Source organism: Canis aureus, chromosome 16 (assembly GCF_053574225.1).
Source record: "Canis aureus isolate CA01 chromosome 16, VMU_Caureus_v.1.0, whole genome shotgun sequence".
Classification (NCBI taxonomy): domain Eukaryota; kingdom Metazoa; phylum Chordata; class Mammalia; order Carnivora; family Canidae; genus Canis; species Canis aureus.
The window spans coordinates 70927-92597 of record NC_135626.1 but is presented as its reverse complement, the minus strand read 5'-3'; the positions used below and the strand labels follow the sequence as shown (position 1 = coordinate 92597).

At 47.1% G+C, this 21671-nt stretch overlaps 1 protein-coding gene across 12 annotated transcripts in view; it reads left to right on the top strand.

Moving 5' to 3' along the window:
* The first annotated feature begins 81 nt into the window (after positions 1–81).
* The window catches only part of GGTA1 (glycoprotein alpha-galactosyltransferase 1 (inactive)), a 57297-nt gene continuing 35707 nt past the window's right edge, over positions 82–21671 (top strand). For 3 of the 12 annotated variants that reach the window (XM_077850501.1, XM_077850513.1, XM_077850511.1), the window contains exon 1: positions 82–158. Coding sequence is in view for 1 of the 12 variants with exons in the window: in XM_077850500.1 (XP_077706626.1) it covers positions 457–480 (24 nt within the window). In the remaining 11 variants the exon portion in view is untranslated. Of the gene's footprint in view, positions 159–256; positions 481–925; positions 1045–7533; positions 7628–21671 lie in introns of those variants that run through there. The other 9 variants (XM_077850498.1, XM_077850497.1, XM_077850505.1 and 6 more) reach the window with 8 other exon arrangements.

The following is a 21671-nucleotide window of genomic DNA, read 5'->3' as shown; positions in this document are numbered from 1 at the left end:
CGGCACGCCCCGCGGGGCTCGCTCGGCCGGAGGCGGCCCAGGGCGCGGCGACTGCAGGCGGCCCAGGGCGCGGCCGCGCGGGGGCCGGGGCGCGGGGGCCGGGGCGCGGGGGCCGGGGCGCGGGCCAGCCCCGAGTGCGCCCGGGCTCTGCGGATCAGGTGGGTCCCGCGGGCGCCGCCCGACCCCGGAAGGCGGAGGGGGGCGGGGGACGAGCAGCGGCTTTGTCCTTGTCGCGGCGCGCCTGCCCCAGCCCCTGCCCCTGCCCGCATCCTGTGCCTGCCCCACCCTGACCCGGCGCTGCCCCTGCACTCGCGGGCGGGTCCCACGCGGTCCGCGGCTGCGAGGGCGGAAGACCGGGGGCCCGGGGTCCGCGGGTCGGCTCGGTGGGACCCCCCCGCCCCAGGGAATCCCGAAAGCAGTGAGGGGGCCGTTGCCTCCGGTGGGGCAGGACAGAGGATGGCTCTCGCCCGGGACCAGACGGTAAGAGGATGCCCCTGGGAACCGGGCGCCCGGCAAGGCGGAGAGAGGGGCTCGCGAGCCCCTGGAAGTAGCCGCCCAGAGGGGAGTGGTCGGATTGCGAGGACCCAACCAAACATCGGCTTGGGGAAAGTTCAGACGCTTCTAACTTTGGCAGCGAGAGGGTCTGCCCGCTGCACTAGGTGAAGAGGGAAAGAGGCAGGGTCCCTTCAGCTTTACAAACCACCATCCCTCCTTGGAAATGGCAGAAAAAGAGCTAAGCAGTATGATTGCACAAACTCTTGAAAGGCATCCAAAAACAGTAAAGTGGAAAAAATGGTCAGCGTTCACGGGTGGAAAGCAGGGCAAATGGAGATTTCCCAATCTTCTCGCTGGCGGGAGGGAAGGAGGAGGAGGAGGAAGGCGAGGAGGGTGTAAGCGCTCCTTCCTCCTCCCCCACCCCCCGCCCCCCCAGGAACGGAGACCCGGGCTGCTGCTTTTGTGGCCTTGTTTTGTCGTTTGCACGCCTTCTGGCTCCTGCTGGCTCCTGCGAAGGCCTCGTTGTCTCCTTTATTTACCTGAAAATAGGTATGTCTCAGGAGTCAGGATATGCCCCCAGGGAGAGCTCCGGCCTCCTGTTTCTTAGCTGGGAGACACTTGCTTAGGGGGAAGCCTTAGTTTCTACAACTATGAAATGTGGATGCTGCTCTGGGTAAGAAAACGCTAGTGAGGAGGGGCCAGTGTGTGTTGCGGGGTGGGGACATCGTTATTCTGTTGTACTCCTGTGCCTCTTTGGCTAGCGAAGCAAGCACTCTATCTTGTTCCAAGTCATTGCTGGGTGTACCTTACCTGCTCTAGCAGATGAGGGGCAGGTGAAAATCTGTTATTGTTACAAGTGGCATGTACTCGACAACTATGGCAATAAGGCAGTGCTGAAAAAAATCCCTAGGGCTTATCTCTTATCCAAGAGATTTCAAACTCCCCCTGGGAGTCTTGCGATCCTGGCTCAGGAGCCACCATAGTGGAGGAGGAGAGCCTCCAGGGCAGGGCTCTGACCCCTCCCTTCCTTCTTTCAGACTGGAGTTTCCTCCTAGAAGTTTTTATCTCTTTGTTGGGAAACCCCATGAGCTGTTTTTAGTAACAGATTCCTCAGATCCAGTCTCATTTGGTCATCTTCAGTGGAGAAACTGAGTCAAGATGTACGCAAAGTGATTTGTGTAAGATCTGGTGGCCAAACCTTGGCAGGAAACCTGTGTCTTGAATAATAGGCCGGGAGCCCTTTACCTGCCCATGGTGGCTCTGAGCATCTATTTCTCCAGCTGTTAGCACCAGCTCACGAGGACCCTAACTCCAAGGCCTCAGGTCTACCTTATTACCCTTCTGGGAGAAGAAGCCAAGAATTACATCCTTGTAGATATTTTTAAAGGACTTTTGTGGGATCTTCACATGGGAATTGGTTTTACAGGCTGAGATAAAAAAGAATTACGTTCCCCAGGAGCTAGTCAGCCCCTATCAGCTCAGCCTGGCAGGGTGTGCAGGTCAGAGAGGCCAAGCAACTTGCTCCTGGGCACTCAGCATTTAATTCGCAGCTGGGATTGGAATGCAGCTCTGCCTGACTCTAAGGCTTGTGCTCTTTACATTATGTTATCCCTCATGATGAGGGAAAAATGGCTGATGGACAGATGTCGTTCAGATGGGAGCTAGAGTGAGAAGAGAATGGCTGACAGCGGGGCAGCATTAAGTGGGAGACTGGGCATTCATGGGCGTGTGTGGATGTTCATACCATAAATGTAATTGTATTTGAAATGAGTGTGTTTTCTGCCTTGTATTTTTTTCTATTTCATTGTTTTTGGGTTTGTTTTTGTTTTTTTTGTAGATACTTGAAAGTTTTATTTTTCTAATTCTTAAAGTTTAATCTACATACGATAGCATCCATAGATCTTAAATGTTCGGTTCAAACACGTCTTGACAGTTGTTTATGGTTATGTAACCACTACCCAAAACGAGATGTAAATATTTGCATCAACCTAGAAAGTTCCTGTGTCCAACTAATTTTCCTTCTGTCCCTCTAGGCAGCCATTTTTCTGATTTTATTACCGTTGATTAATTTTGCCTGCTCTTGGGCTTCACATAAATGGAACCGTACCATATATCTCTGGTTTATTTCACTTGACAAAGCAGTTTTCAAGTTCACCTGTGTTGCTGCATATGAGTATATGTTCCTTTTTACGCTGAGTAGTATTCATTCTATTGTATGGGTATACCACGGTTTGCTTATTCATTCTTTCGTTGATGAATGTTTTGGGTTATTTCTAAATTTTATTACCTTTGTCCCCCTTTAAATACCAAATCTTAACTGTGAAGAATGTTTTGACTCTTAAATTCATACTTGAAAAGTCGTGTTTTAAGTTTCCATACATAATATCTCTAAAATTTAAAGATTTTTCATGTTTTGGTTATTTCTAATTTGAGCTCTTAATTCTTATAGAATTCTTTTGGGGACATTTGTTTTCTTTTCATTTTATTTTATTTTATTTTTTTTTCTTTTCATTTTAAATTCAATCTGCCAACATATAGTACAACACCCAGTGCTCATCTCATCAAGTTTGCTTGTTTTCAAGTAAAAGTGAAACCCTTGGGTCACAGGATATATACCATTTTACCTTCCCATAGTAATGTGTGAGGCATGTGATTATTCTGCACCCTACACGATATTTGATGTTGTCAGTCGTTTTGAATTTAACTTTTAGTGGCTGGATGATGGCATCTCATACCTTCTACTTTATAATGGAATTTTAAGGATTCTTGGAGAAGAGAGCATAAACAGGAGGCAGAATATGAAACAAGATGGTAGTTTGGAGGCCAATAGTTGGAATTATGACCTTAGGAATAGGAGTTTCTGGGCTCCAGAGAGCTTTCTGCATATCACCTGAGATTTAAGAGCTAGTACTTAGACTCTACAAATTAGGCGAGTTCGTTTCTGCTTAGGGCTTTATTTATTTTTTCAAAAGATTTTATTTATTTATTCATAAGAGACAGAGAGAGAAAGAGAGGCAGAGACACAGGCAGAGGGAGAAGCAGGCTCCATGCAGGGAGCCTGATGCAGGACTCGATCCAGGATCACTCCCTGAGCCGAAGGCAGACAGTCAACCGCTGAGCCACCCAGGCAACCCCAAGCTTATGGGTTTAAACGCTACCTCCAGGACTGTTGTCTTTATCTCCAGTTCACATCTCCATTTGGGGTCTTCGATTCACATATTTAACTGCCCACCGGGCATGTCTTCTTGGACGTCTCAATGACACTACAGACTTGACAAGGCTGGAACACAACTTATAATCTCATATTCGCTTTCTGTCATGGGTCACTGGATGAATGATGGCACCACTAACTAAGAATATATAAAGAAGGACATTTAGGTCAAGGGTAGGGATAATGTATTTGGTTCCATGCTAAATGGTGTGGAGTGGTCTGGGAAGATAAGGAGAGGAAGTTGCACTGAACCGTTAGGAGATAATTGACCTCTGTTGGGAGTAGTTTTGGCAGAATGGAGGGCAGGCAAGCTAGATTGCTGAGACATGAGAGAGAAGGAAGTGGAGGTGGCGAGTACAGAGGCAGCTTTTTCAAGAATTATGTTTGAAAAGACCAGAGGGAGATTGCACTACTGTGGTAGAAAGATGGTGAAGGGAAGGATTTTAGGATGGAAAAGACAAGAGAGATGGAGGCTCAGGTGAAGGACTCAGTCCAAGAGAAGGAGGGAAGGATGGGTGATAGAGCAAGGTGCTAGAGGAACAGGAAGAAATTGGGAGGTTGGCTTTGAAAGGAGGATGGATGCCTCCATTCCTGAGACTGGATGTGAGTGGATGAAAGTGAGAAAGCTTGTCAACAACAGAATTCTCTGTTGACCCTAAATGTGTACAACCTTCATGATCATCACCGTCTGCTCCCTGCTCATCTTGTGTAATGTGTATCAGTTAGCTTTTTCTGCAGCTCTGCTGCATAATAAACCACCCCCAAATCTCAATTTATGATCACAAAAGTGTATTGTTCATCTAAAATGATGACTGTAGAGCATTTGGTTATGTGGTTTTGTGGTTGAGCTCCAGGTGCCAGCCAGCCAGATCTGCTCCATGTGTCTTCTCACTGCAGGATGAAGACTGAAGGAGCTCCATCTAGCTGATATATATTATTTTCATGGTTGGAGCTGGAGGAAGAAAGGAATGATGTGGTACCTTGTAAAGCCTCCACTCTGAACTGGCATGCTATCACTTCTACCTACATTCTGTTGGTCAAAGTCAGTGATGTGACCAAGCCCAAAGTCAGTGGGACAGATGAATGGATATATAAGCACGTTTTGTTTTATTGGTTTTTTTGTTTGTTTGTTTTTTATTTTTTATTTTTATTTATTTATGATAGTCACAGAGAGAGAGAGAGGCGCAGAGACACAGGCAGAGGGAGAAGCAGGCTCCATGCACCGGGAGCCCGATGTGGGATTCGATCCCGGATCTCCAGGATCGCGCCCTGGGCCAAAGGCAGGCGCCAAACCGCTGTGCCACCCAGGGATCCCTGTTTGTTTGTTTTTTAAAGATTTTTATTCACTTGAGAGAAAGAGAGAGAGAGCGCATAAGTTGGAGGAGGGGAAGAGGGACAAGCAGACTCCCTGCTGAGCAAGGAGCCCAATGTGGGGCTCTATCCTAAGACCCTGACTTGGGGCTCTGTCCCCAGACTGAGATTGTGCCCTGAACTGAAGTCAGACATTTTTTATTTATTTATTTTTTATTTATACTTTTTAAACTTTATTGAGAGACACAGAGAGAAAGAAGCAGAGAGTCACAGGCAGAGACACAGGCAGAGGGAGATGCAGGCTCCATGCAAGGAGCCCCACTCAGGACCTGATCCCGGGACTCCAGGATCATGCCCTGGGCACAAGGCAGGCGCTAAACCGCTGAGACCCAGGGATCCCATGAAGTCAGACATTTAACCAACTGAGCCACCCAGGCCTCCCCCCACTTTTTAAAATTTATTTATTTTATTTTATTTTATTTTTTAAAGATTTATTTATTTATTTATGATAGACATAGAGAGAGAGAGAGGCAGAGACACAGGAGGAGGGAGAAGCAGGCTCCATGCTGGGAGCCTGACACGGGACTCGATCCCGGGACTCCAGGATCGGGTCCTGGGCCAAAGGCAGGCGTTAAACTGCTGAGCCACCCAGGGATCCCCTATTTATTTATTTTAGAGAAAGAGAGTGAGAGAAAGCATGTGATCGAAGGTGGGGGGACAGAAGGAGAGGGAGATAGAGAATCTAAGCAGACTCCCTACTGAGCATGGAGCCTGATGCAGGGCTTAATCCCACCATCATAACCTGAACTGAAATTAAGAGTCGGATGCTTAATGGATTGAGCCACCCAAGCGCCCCAACAGGCACATTTCATTTTATTGTGCTTTGCAGATGAATTGTGTTTTTTACAAATTGAAGGTTTGTGGCAAACCTAGATCCAAAAAGTCTATCTGTGCTTTTTTTTTTTTTTTTTTTTTTTTTTTTTAAGAGAGGGGCACAGAAAGTAGTAGCACAGGGGTGGGAGGGACAGTAGGAAAGAGAATCCCAAGCAGTCTCCATGCCCAGCTGAGAGCCCAAGGCTGGGCTCAGTATCATGACCCTGAGATCATGACCTGTGCCAGTCTCAAGGGCTGTACGTCTAACCAACTGAGCCACCCAGGTGCCCCAACTGGCACCATTTTTGCAACAGCATTTGCTCAGTTTGTGTCTCTGTAGCACATTTTGGTAATTCTTGCAACATTTTCATTATTTCAACGAACTCTTCTGTCATTACTTTATTAGAATTGCTGCAATCTCATGATAGAACTTTTAACGGGTGAGCAAAGAAAGTGGTTTCTTGAGATGGAGTCTAGTCCTGATGAAGAGGCTGTGAAGATTGTTGAAATGACAAAGGATTTAGAATAATCACATTAACTCTGCTGATAAAGCCAGTGGCACGGTTTGAGAGAGAAATAAAAAAAACCACTATTTTATTTTATTTTATTTTATTTTTTTATTTTATTTTATTTTTGAAGATTATTTATTTATTTATACATGAGAGACATACAAAGAGAGGTAAAGATATAGGCAGAGGGAGAAGCAGGCTCCCCATGGGGAGCCTGATGCAGGACTTGATCCCAGGACCCTGGGAACATGGCCTGAGCCAAAGGCAGATGCTCAACCACTGAGCCACCCAGGTGTTCTAATGTGGGTAACATGCTATCAAATAGCATCTCCTGCTGTAGAGAAGTCATTCATGAAAGGAAGATTCAGTTGATGCAGCAAAGTTTACTGTTGTCTCATTTTAAGAAATTGCCAGAGCCACCCCAACCTGCAGCAACCAGTTACCCTGATCACTAGCCATCAAGATCAAGGCAAGACTCTCCTCCACCAGCAAAAAAATTCCAGCTTGCTGAAAGCTCAGATACTGGGTAGCATTTTTTTTTTTTTTTTTTAGCAATAAAGATTTTTTTTTAGCAATAAAGAATTTTTAAATTATGGCATATGCATTGTTTTCTTAGACATAATGCACTTAATAGACTACAGCATGGCATAAACATAACTTTTATATGCATGAAAAAAAACAAAAAATTCATTTGACTTGCTTGGTTGCAATATTTGCTTTATTGCAGTAGTCGGGAACTGAACCTGCACCACCTCGAGAGTATGTCTGTAGCTGCTTTTTAGCAGGGAGTGATAGTTAAGAACAATAATCCAATTGATCACATGTATTTGTTAATAACTCCCTGATACAAGTCTGCATTGATTTTTCTCTCTCCAAACTAATCCCCATTGCACAGGCTGCTCTGGTACAGTTGCCCTCTTTTCAGGCATGGTGATGCACTTTCAAGTTGCTGTGTCTTTGTACACATGGTCCTTCTATCTGAGAGCCTCCCCCTGAACCAGATCTATGGCCCAGTGCAGGCAACCCTGCCTCTTTGTTATCCTTGTACTTTGGTGCCATGGTTCTTGCTTAGTTGAGGTGCAGCCCTCTCCACCCAGACCCCTGCTGCTATGACCTCTCTGTTCTCTGCTCCAGGCTCCTGTCCTCCAGGACATCTTGTTCTGTAACCTACGCCTCACCAGCCACCGATTGGGGATTTGATCTTTCCCAGGCTCCCCTCTGGCTCAGGGTAAGGCATGTGTTTCTTTACATGACATCCAAGTTCCTGCACGAGCTGCTCTCTGAACAATTCTTTATTCTCGTCACTCTATCCCTTAGGATTTCTGCAGCCTCTGGGAACTACTGCTAATTCCTGAAACCCTCCCCTGGTTTTATGGCTCTGGGCTTTTCCCCATGGTGCCCGCTCTGCTTGGAACACCCTTTTTACTTCCTCCCCAAATCCACCTGCAGACTCCTCCTTCATGACCCAGCTTAATCATCATCCTCTCTGTGAAACCAGTCGCCCCCTGCATCCCAGGAGTTAGGTGCTACCCCCAGCAACCCCAGGGAACCTCGACGGTGCACTGCAGAAGCCGGAGGGCACGCTGCACACCCCAATGGCTCTCTTTGCTGATTCACGCCGGTAGTTAGGTAGAGGCCGACTGCATTAGTTTGCATCCCTAATGACTGTCAGTCCTGGAGCAAGGCACCTCACCTCTTGGTCTGGGCTGAGAGGTCTGCTCCCAGGAGCTTTTACCTTCACTCCTCAGACAGGGTGGGCAGGTAGCTTACTTAGTTTGGAAAGCCAAAGCAATGTAGATTTGGTATGTGTACTGAAGGCAAAGAGGTCATCATTTAGTATACTTAACCCAGAATTACTTTTAAAAGTCTTCTCTTTTGAAAAAGAGGAAGTAAAAATATGCCATTTAAAACTCCAGCCAGAGAGCTGTTCTGCTCAACTTGTCCAAACCCAGTGTGGAGGCCACAGACCTCAGCTGCATGCAGTCAGACCCAGCTGAGGGAGATGCCAGGATATGGGCTCTGGCAGCCACTCTGCTAATTTTTATTGCCAAATAGAGTTTCATAAGGGATGGCAGGGTGGAGATCCAGCACTGTGTGCTCCTGTTTTTATGCACCAGGGGAAAGACTGGACCAGCGTTCACAAGTGGGCTGGGTGGTCTCCTGTGCTTCCTGTGGCTTCTCTCTCAAGCCACATGTGCTTGGCAGGTGTCAATGGTAGGAGAAGGCATGGTGCTGCTGCTTGCACCAGGTTCCACCTCGGAGAGTGAGTGATCTTAGGGGGAGGAGGAGAGTCCAGGGAGAGCGTATCTGGGAAGTGAGGGGCAGAGCGAGGTTTCCGGGAGGATGTTGTCAGGAGGGCTGAATGGTGCTGAGAGGTTGGGTGGAATGAGCCCTGGAAGCGATCAGTTGGCTATGGGTTGACAGCAAAACCCAGGGAAAACAAAAATAATTACAGAATTATTATTATTAGAGTTCTCTACAGTAGTTGACAGTTGGAAGAGTGAGGTCATATTTCCATCTTGCTTGAGCAACACAAATGCCCTGTGAGGTTAGCAAGTTAGGAATTCTGCCCCCATTTTATATAGGGAGAAACTGAGGGGATGGGGTTTTAATGTTTTGGCTAAAGCCTTTCAAGAACAAATAGCAGAATAGAGGCATGAAAGGCCAGTCCTGACTCCCAACAGTGTGGCTTAGAGACCCTGGTGGTGCGCAGGCAGGGGAAGCAAAGGTGGCTCTAGGTTTCAGGGGTGCTTGGTATAGATGCACATCCAGGCCGGGGCAGGGCTGCTACGTGGTGCTGCTCAGACAGAAATCAACCAGATGGAGTGCAAGATAACCTCTGGAAGAAGCCAGGAAAGAGAGGCCAGATCTTGTGATTAGTTCTTAATGAAAGTTTTTTTTTTAATTTTTATTTTTATTTATGATAGGCACACAGTGAGAGAGAGAGAGGGGGGCAAAGACACGGGCAGAGACACAGGCAGAGGGAGAAGCAGGCTCCATGCACCGGGAGCCCGACGTGGGATTCGATCCCGGGTCTCCAGGATCGCACCCTGGGCCAAAGGCAAGCGCCACACCGCTGCGCCACCCAGGGATCCCCTTAATGAAAGTTTTTAATTCTATCCCAGGCTGTGTGCTCTTGTCTTTAGGAACCTTGCTTTAAATGCTCACTTAGAACAGGACACTGGAAAGTGTCTGGGCTGAAAGTGAGCTGATCTGGCCACTCCATGTACTGGGGCTGCCAGCGCCTCAGTTTCCCTGTCAGCAAAATAGCCTGAAGCCGTGATCTAGCAAACTTCTCTCTGAGCAACTCTTGCTGTTAAACAGTAAGTCCAAACCCCCAGGAAATAAACATTCAGACTAAAAACCGAAAGGGAGAAGCAGCTATCGTGGCCAGAGGGAGCCCAGTGTTTTTGGCTCCTACTTGCCAGATTGGACACCAGGGACTGTGGTTCTAGGAGATACACCTGTTACAGGGATCCCAGAGCTTTGAAATTAGCTGGTCATTCAACATTCACTGAGCCACCATGAATTCATGCACTCATTTATCAACACATCCAGAATCCGTTGGGCAGCTCCTATGTGCTCTTCTAGATACCTGGAAGGTAGCAGAGAAGGGAGACACAATCCCTGCCCACCCAGAGGCTGGGGTTTGGCTTAGGAGACAGTCGTTAAAAAAACTGACTGCATAGCAAGAGCCATGATGGAGAAGAGCAGGGCGGGTGTCACAGGGGCCTGAATCTGTCAGGGGAGGTGGTCAGGGAGGGCTTCCTTGAGGAAGTGATCTGTAAGCTGAGCCCCACAAGAGTTAGAGGGTGAAGAGGGAAGAGTGTTTCTGGTGAGGGAAGAGGTTGTAAGAACCAAACATCCTGCTATCCCGTTGGCTGTTCAGAACCCAGACAGCCTTAATGGCTAGGAGAGCAGAGAAGGGAGCAAGCCTGGGGCAGTGGGCCAGCTGCCCAGAAGGATGGTGTATGGTTGGGGTTGGTAGCATCTGTGTGCAGAACAGCAGCTGCCCTCCTATCTCCTCCCTCAGGGAACCATGAGTCCGCAAGTGGCCCTCCAGCTGTCCCCAAGAGGAACTTGCTCAGCATCTATGGGGAAGGCAGAGACACTTCCCAAAATCAGGGGCAGGGGTCTTGCTTGGTTCAGTTGGCTAAATCTGTGGATATGTCTACAGTGGTCTTTCGTATAACAAATTTGGTTTTCAGATGTTAACCAGAGCTGTGCAAAGGAAGGGAAAATTAAAATTCCTATGTGCAAATTTAATTGAGTGCTCAGGAATCGATTCCTGAGCATGCAAGTGCTCAGTAAATGTTTGGGCTGATAACTCTTGAGTGGCACCTGAGAATGTGTCCCTGTCAGAGATCGTCGGTGTAAGCCACAGATGGAGGTTCTAGCTCACAGAGGCAGAAAAGGCGTGCATTGGAAGGATTTCTTTTGTTGCTTCACAGTATGCCTGGGGTGGCTGGGAAACCAAGCTGGCCAGAAGCAGTAGGGTCTTGCCCCGGAGCTGGCTCTAGCCTCTGCTGCTTCTAGAACTGCTGGAACCTGTCATGGGCATCTGAACTCTTGTGCCACTTCTCTAGGATGTAAACCCACTAATAGGCCAGGCCTAGATGACTCTGCTGCATTCTGGGTGCACGTGGGCAGACAGGAGAGTGTTTGGCCCATCTGTTCTGGTGGCCAGAGGGGATTCCTGACACAAAACTGAGAAGCCAGAGTCCACCAGTGTTGGGGCACCCTTAGTGCCACAAGATCCTGCCACCCTAAGGAGAGTCCCAGGGCTGTAGGTGCGGGACAGAGAAGGATCCTGGAGAGCTAGCTCTCAAAGGGGCAGCCTGGCCTTGGGCAACTTTTGAACCTCTGGGCCTCAAGATTCTCAGGTGCACAGTTCAGAAACAGACGTGCCCAGTGGCATGGTGTTATTACATGGGAGCGCCCCTCGTCATTATTATCAGTAGAAGTAACAGTAATTTCACTCAGCTGTTATCAGAACAGTTTTGTCTGCAAAGGAATGAAACCCGTGTGAAAATCTAAAAGTTAGAGGTGACCACACACATTTCTACAGATTCCCTGCAGGGGCTCCTTTAAACTTTTACGTCCCCAGGATACTTACCATAGGACTTCATTGACCAAAATTAAATAAACAAATTAATGAGCGAGTCACCATCTCACAGATCCTTGATAATAAATGCTATTAAGGAGAGCAGTTGTATTGCAGGGACAAACAGATCCTTTTAGAGATCCCAGTCTGGCTTCCTCACTGTGGAAGCCCTAAAAAAGGAAGAGAAAGTTCGGGCCATGTGACTGGAGGCGCCCCCCCCCCCCATCCCCAGGAGAGTTGGGGCCACACCACCACACCCTCTGGCCGGAAGAACACAGACTCCCTCAGACACAGAACGCCCAGGTTAGACCTTGACTCGGAAGCACGCTGGTAAATGTTTCATGACTAGCAACTCAATAATTGAAAGACCCTCCTCTTTTCCTGTGGTGTTCAGAGCAGTGATAGGAACAGGGCTGACCCCACACCTGGCATCTTGTGCTGCATCTCATTGATCTGCTTTCCAGGAGGTCATCCTCTCCAGGGCCAGCCAACGAGGGCCCCGGCTACTGAATCTGGTGCTCGGCAGCCTGGGGCAGTAGCCAGACCCCGCATCCATCTGCTTTGGGGAAGTATCCTAGGATTTTCCGCCATCTGTGCTACAGTTTTCTTTTCCTGCTGTGCTTGGCTGCACCTGAGCTTCCGATTTCCTTTCTCTGAGGGATGGGGCTGGATGTGGCTGGCAGGGCCAGTAGGGCTGTCTGGTGAGACAGGGAAGTGATCCAGAAACCAGAGTGATAATAAAAGAACAGCTCACACTCACTGGGCGTTTACCCACTTCAGATGCTGGCTACCCACTTCAGCTCTGCGGGAGCCCTGGCTTTTCGCCATCTAGAAACCCCAGTTTTGCAGTTGAGGAAACTGAGTCACCACCCAGAATGAACAGATTAACGGTGTTGAGGTGCTCTTGTGACTGTACCTCTGATGCCTGACTGAGAGTGGTAAAAGGTTTAGAAAGGTTTAGAAATTTCCCAGGGGCCACATTAGGAGAGATCTGGGAACCAGATACAGAAGTTGTGAGCTGGTGGAAATCTAATAGATGCCCTATCTACCTCCCCATGTTGTCTGGATGAGAACCTGAGGATGGGGTGGTTGTGGGTGGGGATGGGAGGATACTTTCTGAAGATCAGAGCCCTGAGAAGAACTCAAGTTGTTTTTTTTTTTTTTTTAAGATTTTAGTTATTTATTCAGGAGAGAGACACAGAGAGAGAGAGAGAGACAGAGACAGGAGACAGACAGGAGAAGCAGGCTCCATGCAAAGAGCCTGATGTGGGACTCAATCCCGGGACTCCAGGATCACACCCTGAGCCAAAGGCAGACACTCAGCTGCTGAGCCACCCAGGTGTCCCGAAGAACTCAGTTTTTGTTTTTTGTTTTTTTAAATTTTTATTTATTTATGATAGTCACAGAGAGAGAGAGAGAGAGGTAGAGACACAGGCAGAGGGAGAAGCAGGCTCCATGCACCGGGAGCCCGACGTGGGACTCGATCCCGGGTCTCCGGGATCGCGCCCTGGGCCAAAGGCAGGCGCCAAACTGCTGCGCCACCCAGGGATCCCAGAACTCAGTTTTTGAATCAACATGCTGTCTGCCAGCTGGCAAACGAGGAGTCTTCCATCTTGTGGTGAGGCGTGTATGCCCACATGTCCAAATAGTGGTTAGTACCCCAAAGGAGAGGCATAGGGTGCTTACAAGGGAGGGTAAGAATATAACGCAGAAGACTTCCCCTGGGGAGTGACATCATCATCAGAGCCTACAGGACAAGGAGGAGGGCATATGGGTGTGAGGGGGTGGGGGAAAGGCTTCTCAGGCAGAGGCAAGAGCATGTGCAAAGGGCTCGAGGCAGGAAGTGGCTCATTTTACAGATGAGGATGCCAAAGCCCAGAGATGGAAACTTACCTAATTTAGTGCCTCAAAGAATTTCCTGTCCCCTCCCTGCCTTTTCTTTAAAACTTTTTTGGGATCCCTGGGTGGCTCAGCGTTCAGCGTCTGCCTTTGGCCCAGGGCGTGATCCTGGAGACCTGGAATCGAGTCCCATGTCAGGCTCCCTGCATGGAGCCTGCTTCTCCCTCTGCCTGTGTGTCTCTGCCTCTGTGTGTGTGTGTGTGTGTGTCTCATGAATAAATAAATAAAAATCTTAAAAAAAAACCCACAAAACTTTTTTTAAGGAAAGATGCAAGAGGGAAACAACTAATTGAACAAAGGAGTTAGTGGCAGAGCTGGAATTATCAGGATCCTTTGTCCCTCACCTCTTTTAGAATTTTAGAATTCCCATGTATCTGGGAATTTTAGAAAACCATGTATCTGGCTATTCCCTAACTGTGTGACCTTAAAGACAGAACCTCTTTAAGGCTCTGTTTCTTCATCTGTGAAATGGAGCCCACCTTCTTGCTCTGAGGATTTCACACGGATCCCTGTGAAAGAGCTTTGTGCCTGCCAATGTAGGACTTAGATCTGGGGTCCATGGGGCTACTGGGCTCCTTTCCCCTGCCTTTCAAGGCCGCCCCTGAGCTGCACATCTGAAGGATCCTCTTTCCACCCCACTGTTGTATGTAATCTGGAAACCTACCACTTAGTATTAACTACATTAACTACCTTTGGTACCACCACTCTCCAAGCCACCACCAGGACACACATGAATCTTGAACAGGGAACTTCTGAGATAAAAAGGAAGAAGCTTGTGAGTACTTACTATGCGCCCAACATCTCAGTGACACTGTACACTTTACATTTAGCCCCCACAGTAACGCAGAGGGCCCAGGAACCAGGAAAGGTAGACACAGTTGGCTTAGGATAGAGGGCATCTGGCAGGTAGACACATCAGCTGCCCTTCCAACCAATATCCTTTAAATATCAACAGTTATTTGGTGTGAGGGGTGTTGGAGGAAGTGGATTTGCACTGAACACAAATGGCAGGCCTTTTCTGGATTCGTAATTCTTTCTGCCTGAGAAAGTATTTCCAGAAGCAGGAGGGAAAGAAATTTACAGGCAAAGTCACTTTCCCAGCTGTCTGTGTGTTAATGTCCTGAAGAAAACACGGGCTGTCCCCCACTTTTCTGTAGTGTTCTTTTGTCTTCAGTTTGCATTTGAACTTTCCCAAGCCAGCCAGCTTCTTGGGAAGCTCTTTAGGGGATTCTATTTTGGCCCTGTTTTTATTTGAAATTTATTTAAATATAGGTGAGAACAACTAGTCTTAAAGAAGGGAAGCACTCTGCCTGTCCTTTATTTTGACTCAGTGGCTTGCTGTATACTAGAGTTGGCATCCTTGGACTTGGCTCCTTTCATTAATTAAATACATAAAGTATTGCTTCCATTTACATAAAAGGCAACAATGCATTTTTGGGAAGTATCAGAGAACTGCCAGATTTATTTAATTAAATAGCTTTTTGTCCATTTTTGAAAGTAATTTATTCTCATTGTAGGATATTTCAAATGTGGAGAAGTGGAAAGAATAAAGTGATGGCTCTGCCACAATCGTATCACACGATTCACCACCACTACCACATGAATCTAGTTCTGGCCAGTATTTTTTTTTTTTTATTGTTGTGAAATATACATAACAAAATTTACCATTATAACACTTTTTGGGTGTACCATTCAGTAGCATTAAATACATTTACATCATTGTGCAACCATCACTTCCACCCATCTCTGGAGCATTTCCATCCTCCCAAATGGAAACTCAATACCTGTCAGGCAGTAACTGCCCGTTCCCTCTGTGCCCCAGTTCCTGGCAACCACCACTCTACTTTCTGTCTCCAAGAATTCAGCTACCCTAGGCACCTCTTCTTTTTCTTTTCTTTTTTTTTTTTGTATATTTTTTTTTATTGGAGTTTGATTTGCCAACATATAGTATAACACCCAGTGCTCATCTCGTCAAGTGCCCCCTTCGTAGGCCCCTCATCTAAGTAGCATTGTCCAGTCTTTGTCCTTCAGTGTCTGGCTTATCTCACTGGGCATAATGTTTTTAAGATTTTTAAAAAAGATTTTATTTATTTATTCATGAGAGACTCACAGAAAGAGAGGCAGAGACATAGGCAGAGAGAGAAGCAGGCTCCATGCAGGGAGCCCAATGTGGGACTCGATCCCGGGACTCCAGGATCACGGCCTGACCCAAAGGCAGACACTCAACCGTTGAGCCACCCAGGCATCCCAAATGTTTTAAAGATTTATCTCTGTTGAAGCAGGTGTCACAACCCCCTTCATTTTCAAGGTTGAATAATATATCATTGTGTGTATATACCACACTTAATGTCTATCCGTTCGTTCATCAGTGGACACTTGAGCTGTTCCCACTTTGCTGGCTATTGTAAATAATGCTGCTTAGACATTGGTGCACAAATACCTCTTCAAGTCCCTGTTTACATTTATTTTGGATATACACCCAGAAGTGGGATTGCTGGATCATACGACAATTTGATGTTTGAGTTTTTGAGGACCTGCCATACTTGTCCAGTAATTTTGATGTATTAGATCCAGAGTTGAGATTGTAGTTTATGCGCAGTGTGGTATCTGGCTTTCTCATTTAATTTCCTAGTTTATTAACTATTCTTCAAAAATATAGTTTTTTTTTTAAGGTCGTGTATTATTCCATTTAATTACTGTCCACATTTTCCCCTTCCACTCATTGATTACTGCTCTGCAGCAAAATATTTTAAATTATGATGGTAAAATAAATAAGTCTGGTGAGCAGGCTTATGCTGTGTCCATACTTGTTTGAGGAATACTCAACAAAAGTAGGTTGTTGCCTTTAAGGAATTTAAAAATTTCTATTTGGGGATTCTTGGATGATCATGCAATTCAGTGTTTTTTGTTTTTTAAAGATTTATTTATTTATTCATTCGGAGAGAGAGAGATAGGCAGAGAGAGAAGCAGGCTCCATGCAGGGAACCCGACGTGGGACTCGATCCCGGGTCTCCAGGATCACGCCCTGGGCTGCAGGCGGCACCAAACCGCTGCGCCACCGGGGCTGCCCAATTCAGTGGTTTTGAAAGTATGTATAGCCAAGAAACCTTTACTACAAACAAAATAGCACATGGAAGCCTAGTATATGATAGCAGATAGATAAAAAGAGAAGATGATCAAAGGGAGTGTGGATGGGGGCTTAGAGTCCTGCTCTCAAGGTCTCCTCATCTCTGCTCTGTGGTTCCTGAGGGACTTCGGGAGATTCTAAGGTTTTCTAGAACACAGTTTGGAAATCACCAGGGTGACCCAGTGCCTTTTTTTTTTTTTAAGATTTTACTTATTTGTCAGAAAGAGAGAGCAGCAGCAGGTAGAGGGAGAAGCAGACTCCTTGCTGAGCTGGATATGGGACTCGATCTCAGGACCCGGGGATCATGGCCTGAGCCGAAGGCAGATGCTTAACTATCTGAGCCACCTGGGCATCCACCAGTGTGTTTATTTTAAAGAAGAGAAGACATTTTGAGAGAGGAAGGGACTTGTCTGAGGTTAAGTTCGTTTTGTACTCATTAACTTTTTTTCCCCAACACATAGCACTTACTGCCTGCATGTTGGAATCACTTAGGGAGCTTGTTAAAAATACAGGTTCCAGGGACTCTTTTGGACTCCAAAGCAGTAGATGTGGGGAGAGACCACATCTACTCCACAGTCCACACTGGGTTCAGTGGGGTGCCCCTATTCTATCCCTCTGCATTTGCAAATGCTTGTCCTTCAACTCGAGAGCACTCTTCCCCACCCTCTCACCGTTTGAAGCCAGGTTCAAATGTAGCCCCTTCCTCTTTGAAACCTGGCCACACAGCCCTCTGCAGGATGGCGTCCTCCTTCCTCTGTGGCCCCAGAACAGAACACAGTGCTTCCATCTCCACTTGCACTGACTGCTTTCTTCTGTAGGGAAGGCCTACAGAGGAAAGGCTTGGCTCCTCTACTAGAATATAAGCTCCTTAGGGAGCCTGTATAATTTCTCCATTCCCTATAGCTCTAGGTGTGTGTGTGTGTGTGGCGGGGGAGGTGATTCTTGATTGACCCATTGAATCTGGTACACACCCCATATTTGGAAGATAAAAAATTAGGTAGCCAGCAACTTATGGAAGGTCATATAGCCCACGGGAGTGGTGCCAAGAGTGGCACTGGGTATCCTGAGGTTCAGCCCTCAGCACTGGCCAGCTGCCAAGGAGGACAGCTATCTGGTCTGGGCAGGGAGCACTGGCCCCAGCTGCCTTAACCCTAAGTCTTGTAATTTTCTAAAATTTTCTGAAACCTGGAGAGCTCTACCTGGTTGGTGATTCAGTGTGTCTGTTTAGATGCCTGAAATTTACTTTTTAAAAGTTCAGCATATATAGGATAGGCTGTCGTGTTAGTGCTACTTATTTAGACTGAGCCAGTGCACAGATGCTAAGAAAGCAAGCCTAGTGGGGGATGGCCAGTTAGTCTGCCCTCAGGGATCCTTAGCTGAGGCTGGGGATCAGCCCACATTATACCCAGAGGCAGCTGCTACAAACCCTCCTGTTATTTCAATTTGTGATCCACAACTCAGATGCTTTCCTAATGAGCACACTGGACACACTGGACTTTAAAAATTATTTAATTGGGGAAACAAGTGACTTGTTTTTTATGAGGAATGTTATATGTGGGCTCATACTGCTGAAATCAAAGTATTTATGACACTTATGTATTTATGATGTACGGATGGGTTAAAGTAGCTAGTATTCATTCCCAGCCCTCGCATGAAGATGGTATAGGGTCCCTTACCCTGCTTACCCTCTGCCAGCCAGAAGCTCTGGGTTCTGTGGGATTGAAGGGGGACAGAATCAGACCTCTGGAATCTTGGGACCTGCCTCCACTGTGAACTCCTTTGGCACCCAGAAAGGCCCATAGATCCTTCTGAGAGTGTTTTAAAATATAAAAAATAGGGGCACCTGGATGGTTCAGTGGTTGAGCATCTGCCTTCGACTCAGGTTATGAACCTGGGGTCCTGGGATCTAGTCCCACATTGGACTCCCTGCAGGGAGCCTGCTTCTCTCTCTGCCTATGTCTCTGCGTCTCTCTGTCTTTTTCATGAATAAGTAAAATCTTACAAAAATACATAAAATACGAAATAAATGAGATTATAGAAAAAATGACTCAAATTGAACTATAGTTATTAAAATAGTAATATCAGGGGTTGAATTTCAGCTCACCCAAATGGAAATGTTTCCGCATCTACAAAATGGGGATGATTACAGAACGAGTTTCACAGAGTTTAGTGAGAATTGATTAATGAGTGTAAAGTGCTTAGAACACAGCCTGGCATGCTGTGCATTCATAGAAAGTAACATTTGCTGCTGCTACTCCTATTATTAATTTTTATATAAAATACTGATGCCTGCTCTTCAGGAATTCACTATCTGCATTGGGAGACTATGTACATACGAGATAATACTTAAAAGGAGAAGTTAAGGTGTAGAAGAAAAGTCTGATAAAGGGCCAAGGGTTGCTCAGAGGGAGTGACATGGCTTCTGGCTGAAAGAGTACCAGGTAGCGGCTAAGCTTTTGGGCTGGCCAGGCTCTGATAGTTCTGGCTCTGACCCTTAACTGTCGGAGCTGGGCAAGCGATATCCTGTCTCTGAGTCCCGATTTCCTTCTCTGTAAAGTGGGGTAACAGCAGAATCTCCTGTTCTGGGTGCTGTGAGCTCCACCTACCTCCTCGCTTCATCTGGCCAGTTGGTTAAATCACATGACCTTTATGGCTTGAAGCAAAACCCCCTTCTCATCTTTCTGGCCCACCGTCTGGCCCGTCTGGCCCGTCAGTCCCGAGGTTCAGTGAATCTGACCCATTTCCATCTCTGTCACTGTCTCTGGGCTGATGAATGGGACTGTGTGGCTGGCTCAGTTTAACCCCAGGAAGCCTCCGGTGTTGTTCGGCCACCCTGCGTTTTTATCCTGGTCAGTGTTTCTCCACCCCTTGTCCCTGGCATCTCCTGCTAACCGGGGGGCTCTCAGACTGCACTCCCACTTGCTCTTATCAGGTGATCTCGCTTCTTACTTCATAGGAAAGAACGTCTGTAGACAACCACACACTCAACTTCCTTCTCGTTCTTTTGAGATGTAGCTGAACGTTCACCCGTCTTTGGGACTTAAGGAGAAAATTTCTCCAGGACATCAGAGATGTGTTCTTGCCTCCATTCTACTTACCTCTGTTCATGCAAGACTCTTGGTGATGAGAAGGGTGATGGAGGACGGGGAAGAGGGTAGACGAATCCCTAGAGAATCTCCTACTCTGTGTGAGGTGGGCAGTGTATCAAGATGCAGTAGGTTACCTTGCAGCAACAAACACCCCCTAGATGCTAGGGTCCAAACTCATAAAGATTTATTTTCTGTTCTAATTAATATGCACATCCTGGTTCAACTGCTGGCTGTGCCCCTCACTCAAGGAGCCAGGCTGCTAGAACTTACCTTCTGGAATGTACTCCAGGGCACTGAGAAAAGAGAGTCCCAGGGGGGTCTTCCCCTAGCAGTTGAGTAGCTCACTTTTGTTTTGGACAGACTAGTCTAGTCACTAGTCCTCCACCACCAAGGGGACCAGGAGATGAAATCCTACAGTGAGAATGGGGAGAGCTAGAACTAGTTGATGGAATATATCTCCATGGGATATATTTTCTGCTGTGCTAGCTAAGGTGAGCAGCCTGGGTCATGCAGATAGAGCAGCCTGTGGACTTTCCTTTGTGAATGCTAGGAAGCCACACCCAGAGAAAAAACCCCAAAGTCCCTTCTCAGTCCCAGGCGCTAAGCAGAACAGAGAAACACATACCTTGGCATCTCGGGGGTGAACAGAAGCAGAAGCTTGGTGAAGAACGTGGCTATGAAGAGGGCAGGTGAAACCTCCCAAGAGCTAGAGGCCCTAAGCTCGTGGCCAAGGCAAAGACAACAGGGTTGAATTGGGGCTTTCATGTTAGGTTTTTCTTAACAGACTCATGTGATGTGTCCTTAGTGGAGCTTGTGTTAAGTGTTTTTGCTCCATTTCTGATTTTTTTTTTAATATTCTATTTATTCATGAAAGACAGAGACACAGAGAGAGACAGAGAGAGAGGCAGAGACATGGGAGAGGGAGATGCAGGCTCCCTATAGGAAGCCCATGCAGGACTCAATCCTGGGACCCCGGATCACGTCCTGAGCCAAAGGCAGACACTCAACCACTGAGCCACCCAGGCATCCCAGCTCATTTCCGAGCTGTTTTATGTTTATGCTTGAGTGAGGATGTTTTTTCTGAGTTGGATACCTCTCTTAGCTTCAGCCCATCCATGCTCACCTTTTCCCAGTGACACTTCTGTGCCCACGTCAGAAAGCTTGCCATGGCATCCCCAAATCATTCAAGAACAGTGTCAGGGGAAGGAAAAGACAGTGATGTGGCCATCCCTGACAGAGGCTTCTGGAATTTTCTTGGCCATAAATAAGGAAATTTGGGAAGAGGACCGTTGGCTGCAGCCTCCAGCCCCTCCCTGAGCTCTTTGACTTCCTTGTGCTGTGGTTAAGAGGCTTCCTGTCTTGGAGAGTTGCCAGACATCTGGGCAGCAGCCGTGGTCTCCTCATATTATTGTCAGGAGGCCCTGGATCAGTCGTTTTCATTCCTTAGGGCCTTAGTGTTCTCATGTACAAAATGAAGTAGCTCAGAAGATGGGGGGCATGCTTGAGAGTAGAGTGAATTTGGGTAGTAAGGATATTCCTACAGCCACATGGGCAAGTGGCATGTGAGATTGCTGTCTGATTCCTCCAGAAATCCGGGGAGCTCAGAGTAAGGGAGTGACTGAATATTGGGGGGCTCCTTTGTTTTTTCTGTCTCATGACATTCACGTCAATCACAGGATGCATTTGGTGACATGATAGTTGGGATTCTGGACTCAGCTTCTCATCAGAGTTACATGAGAGAGAGAGGCTGGCCATCTTGGCTAATCCTTATAGATCTAGTGGGCTGAGCAGTGCCTGGCACCAATATTGGTGCCAATATTGACACTAAGTCAGTACATATTTAATGAATGAATAAGCAAGTGAATACATAATTCTCTTTAACATTGAGTGAATCAGTGACTTTCAGACTTCTGAAAAGTTCTGGCTCCGGAACTTTTGGAGCAGAAACAGGCTGAAGAAATTCTTGGCTCAATCCAAACACAGCTTCTCATCCAAATTCAGTCACCCTGTGCAAGTCACCAGATTCCTCTGCTGGTGGACAGAGTAGCACTCA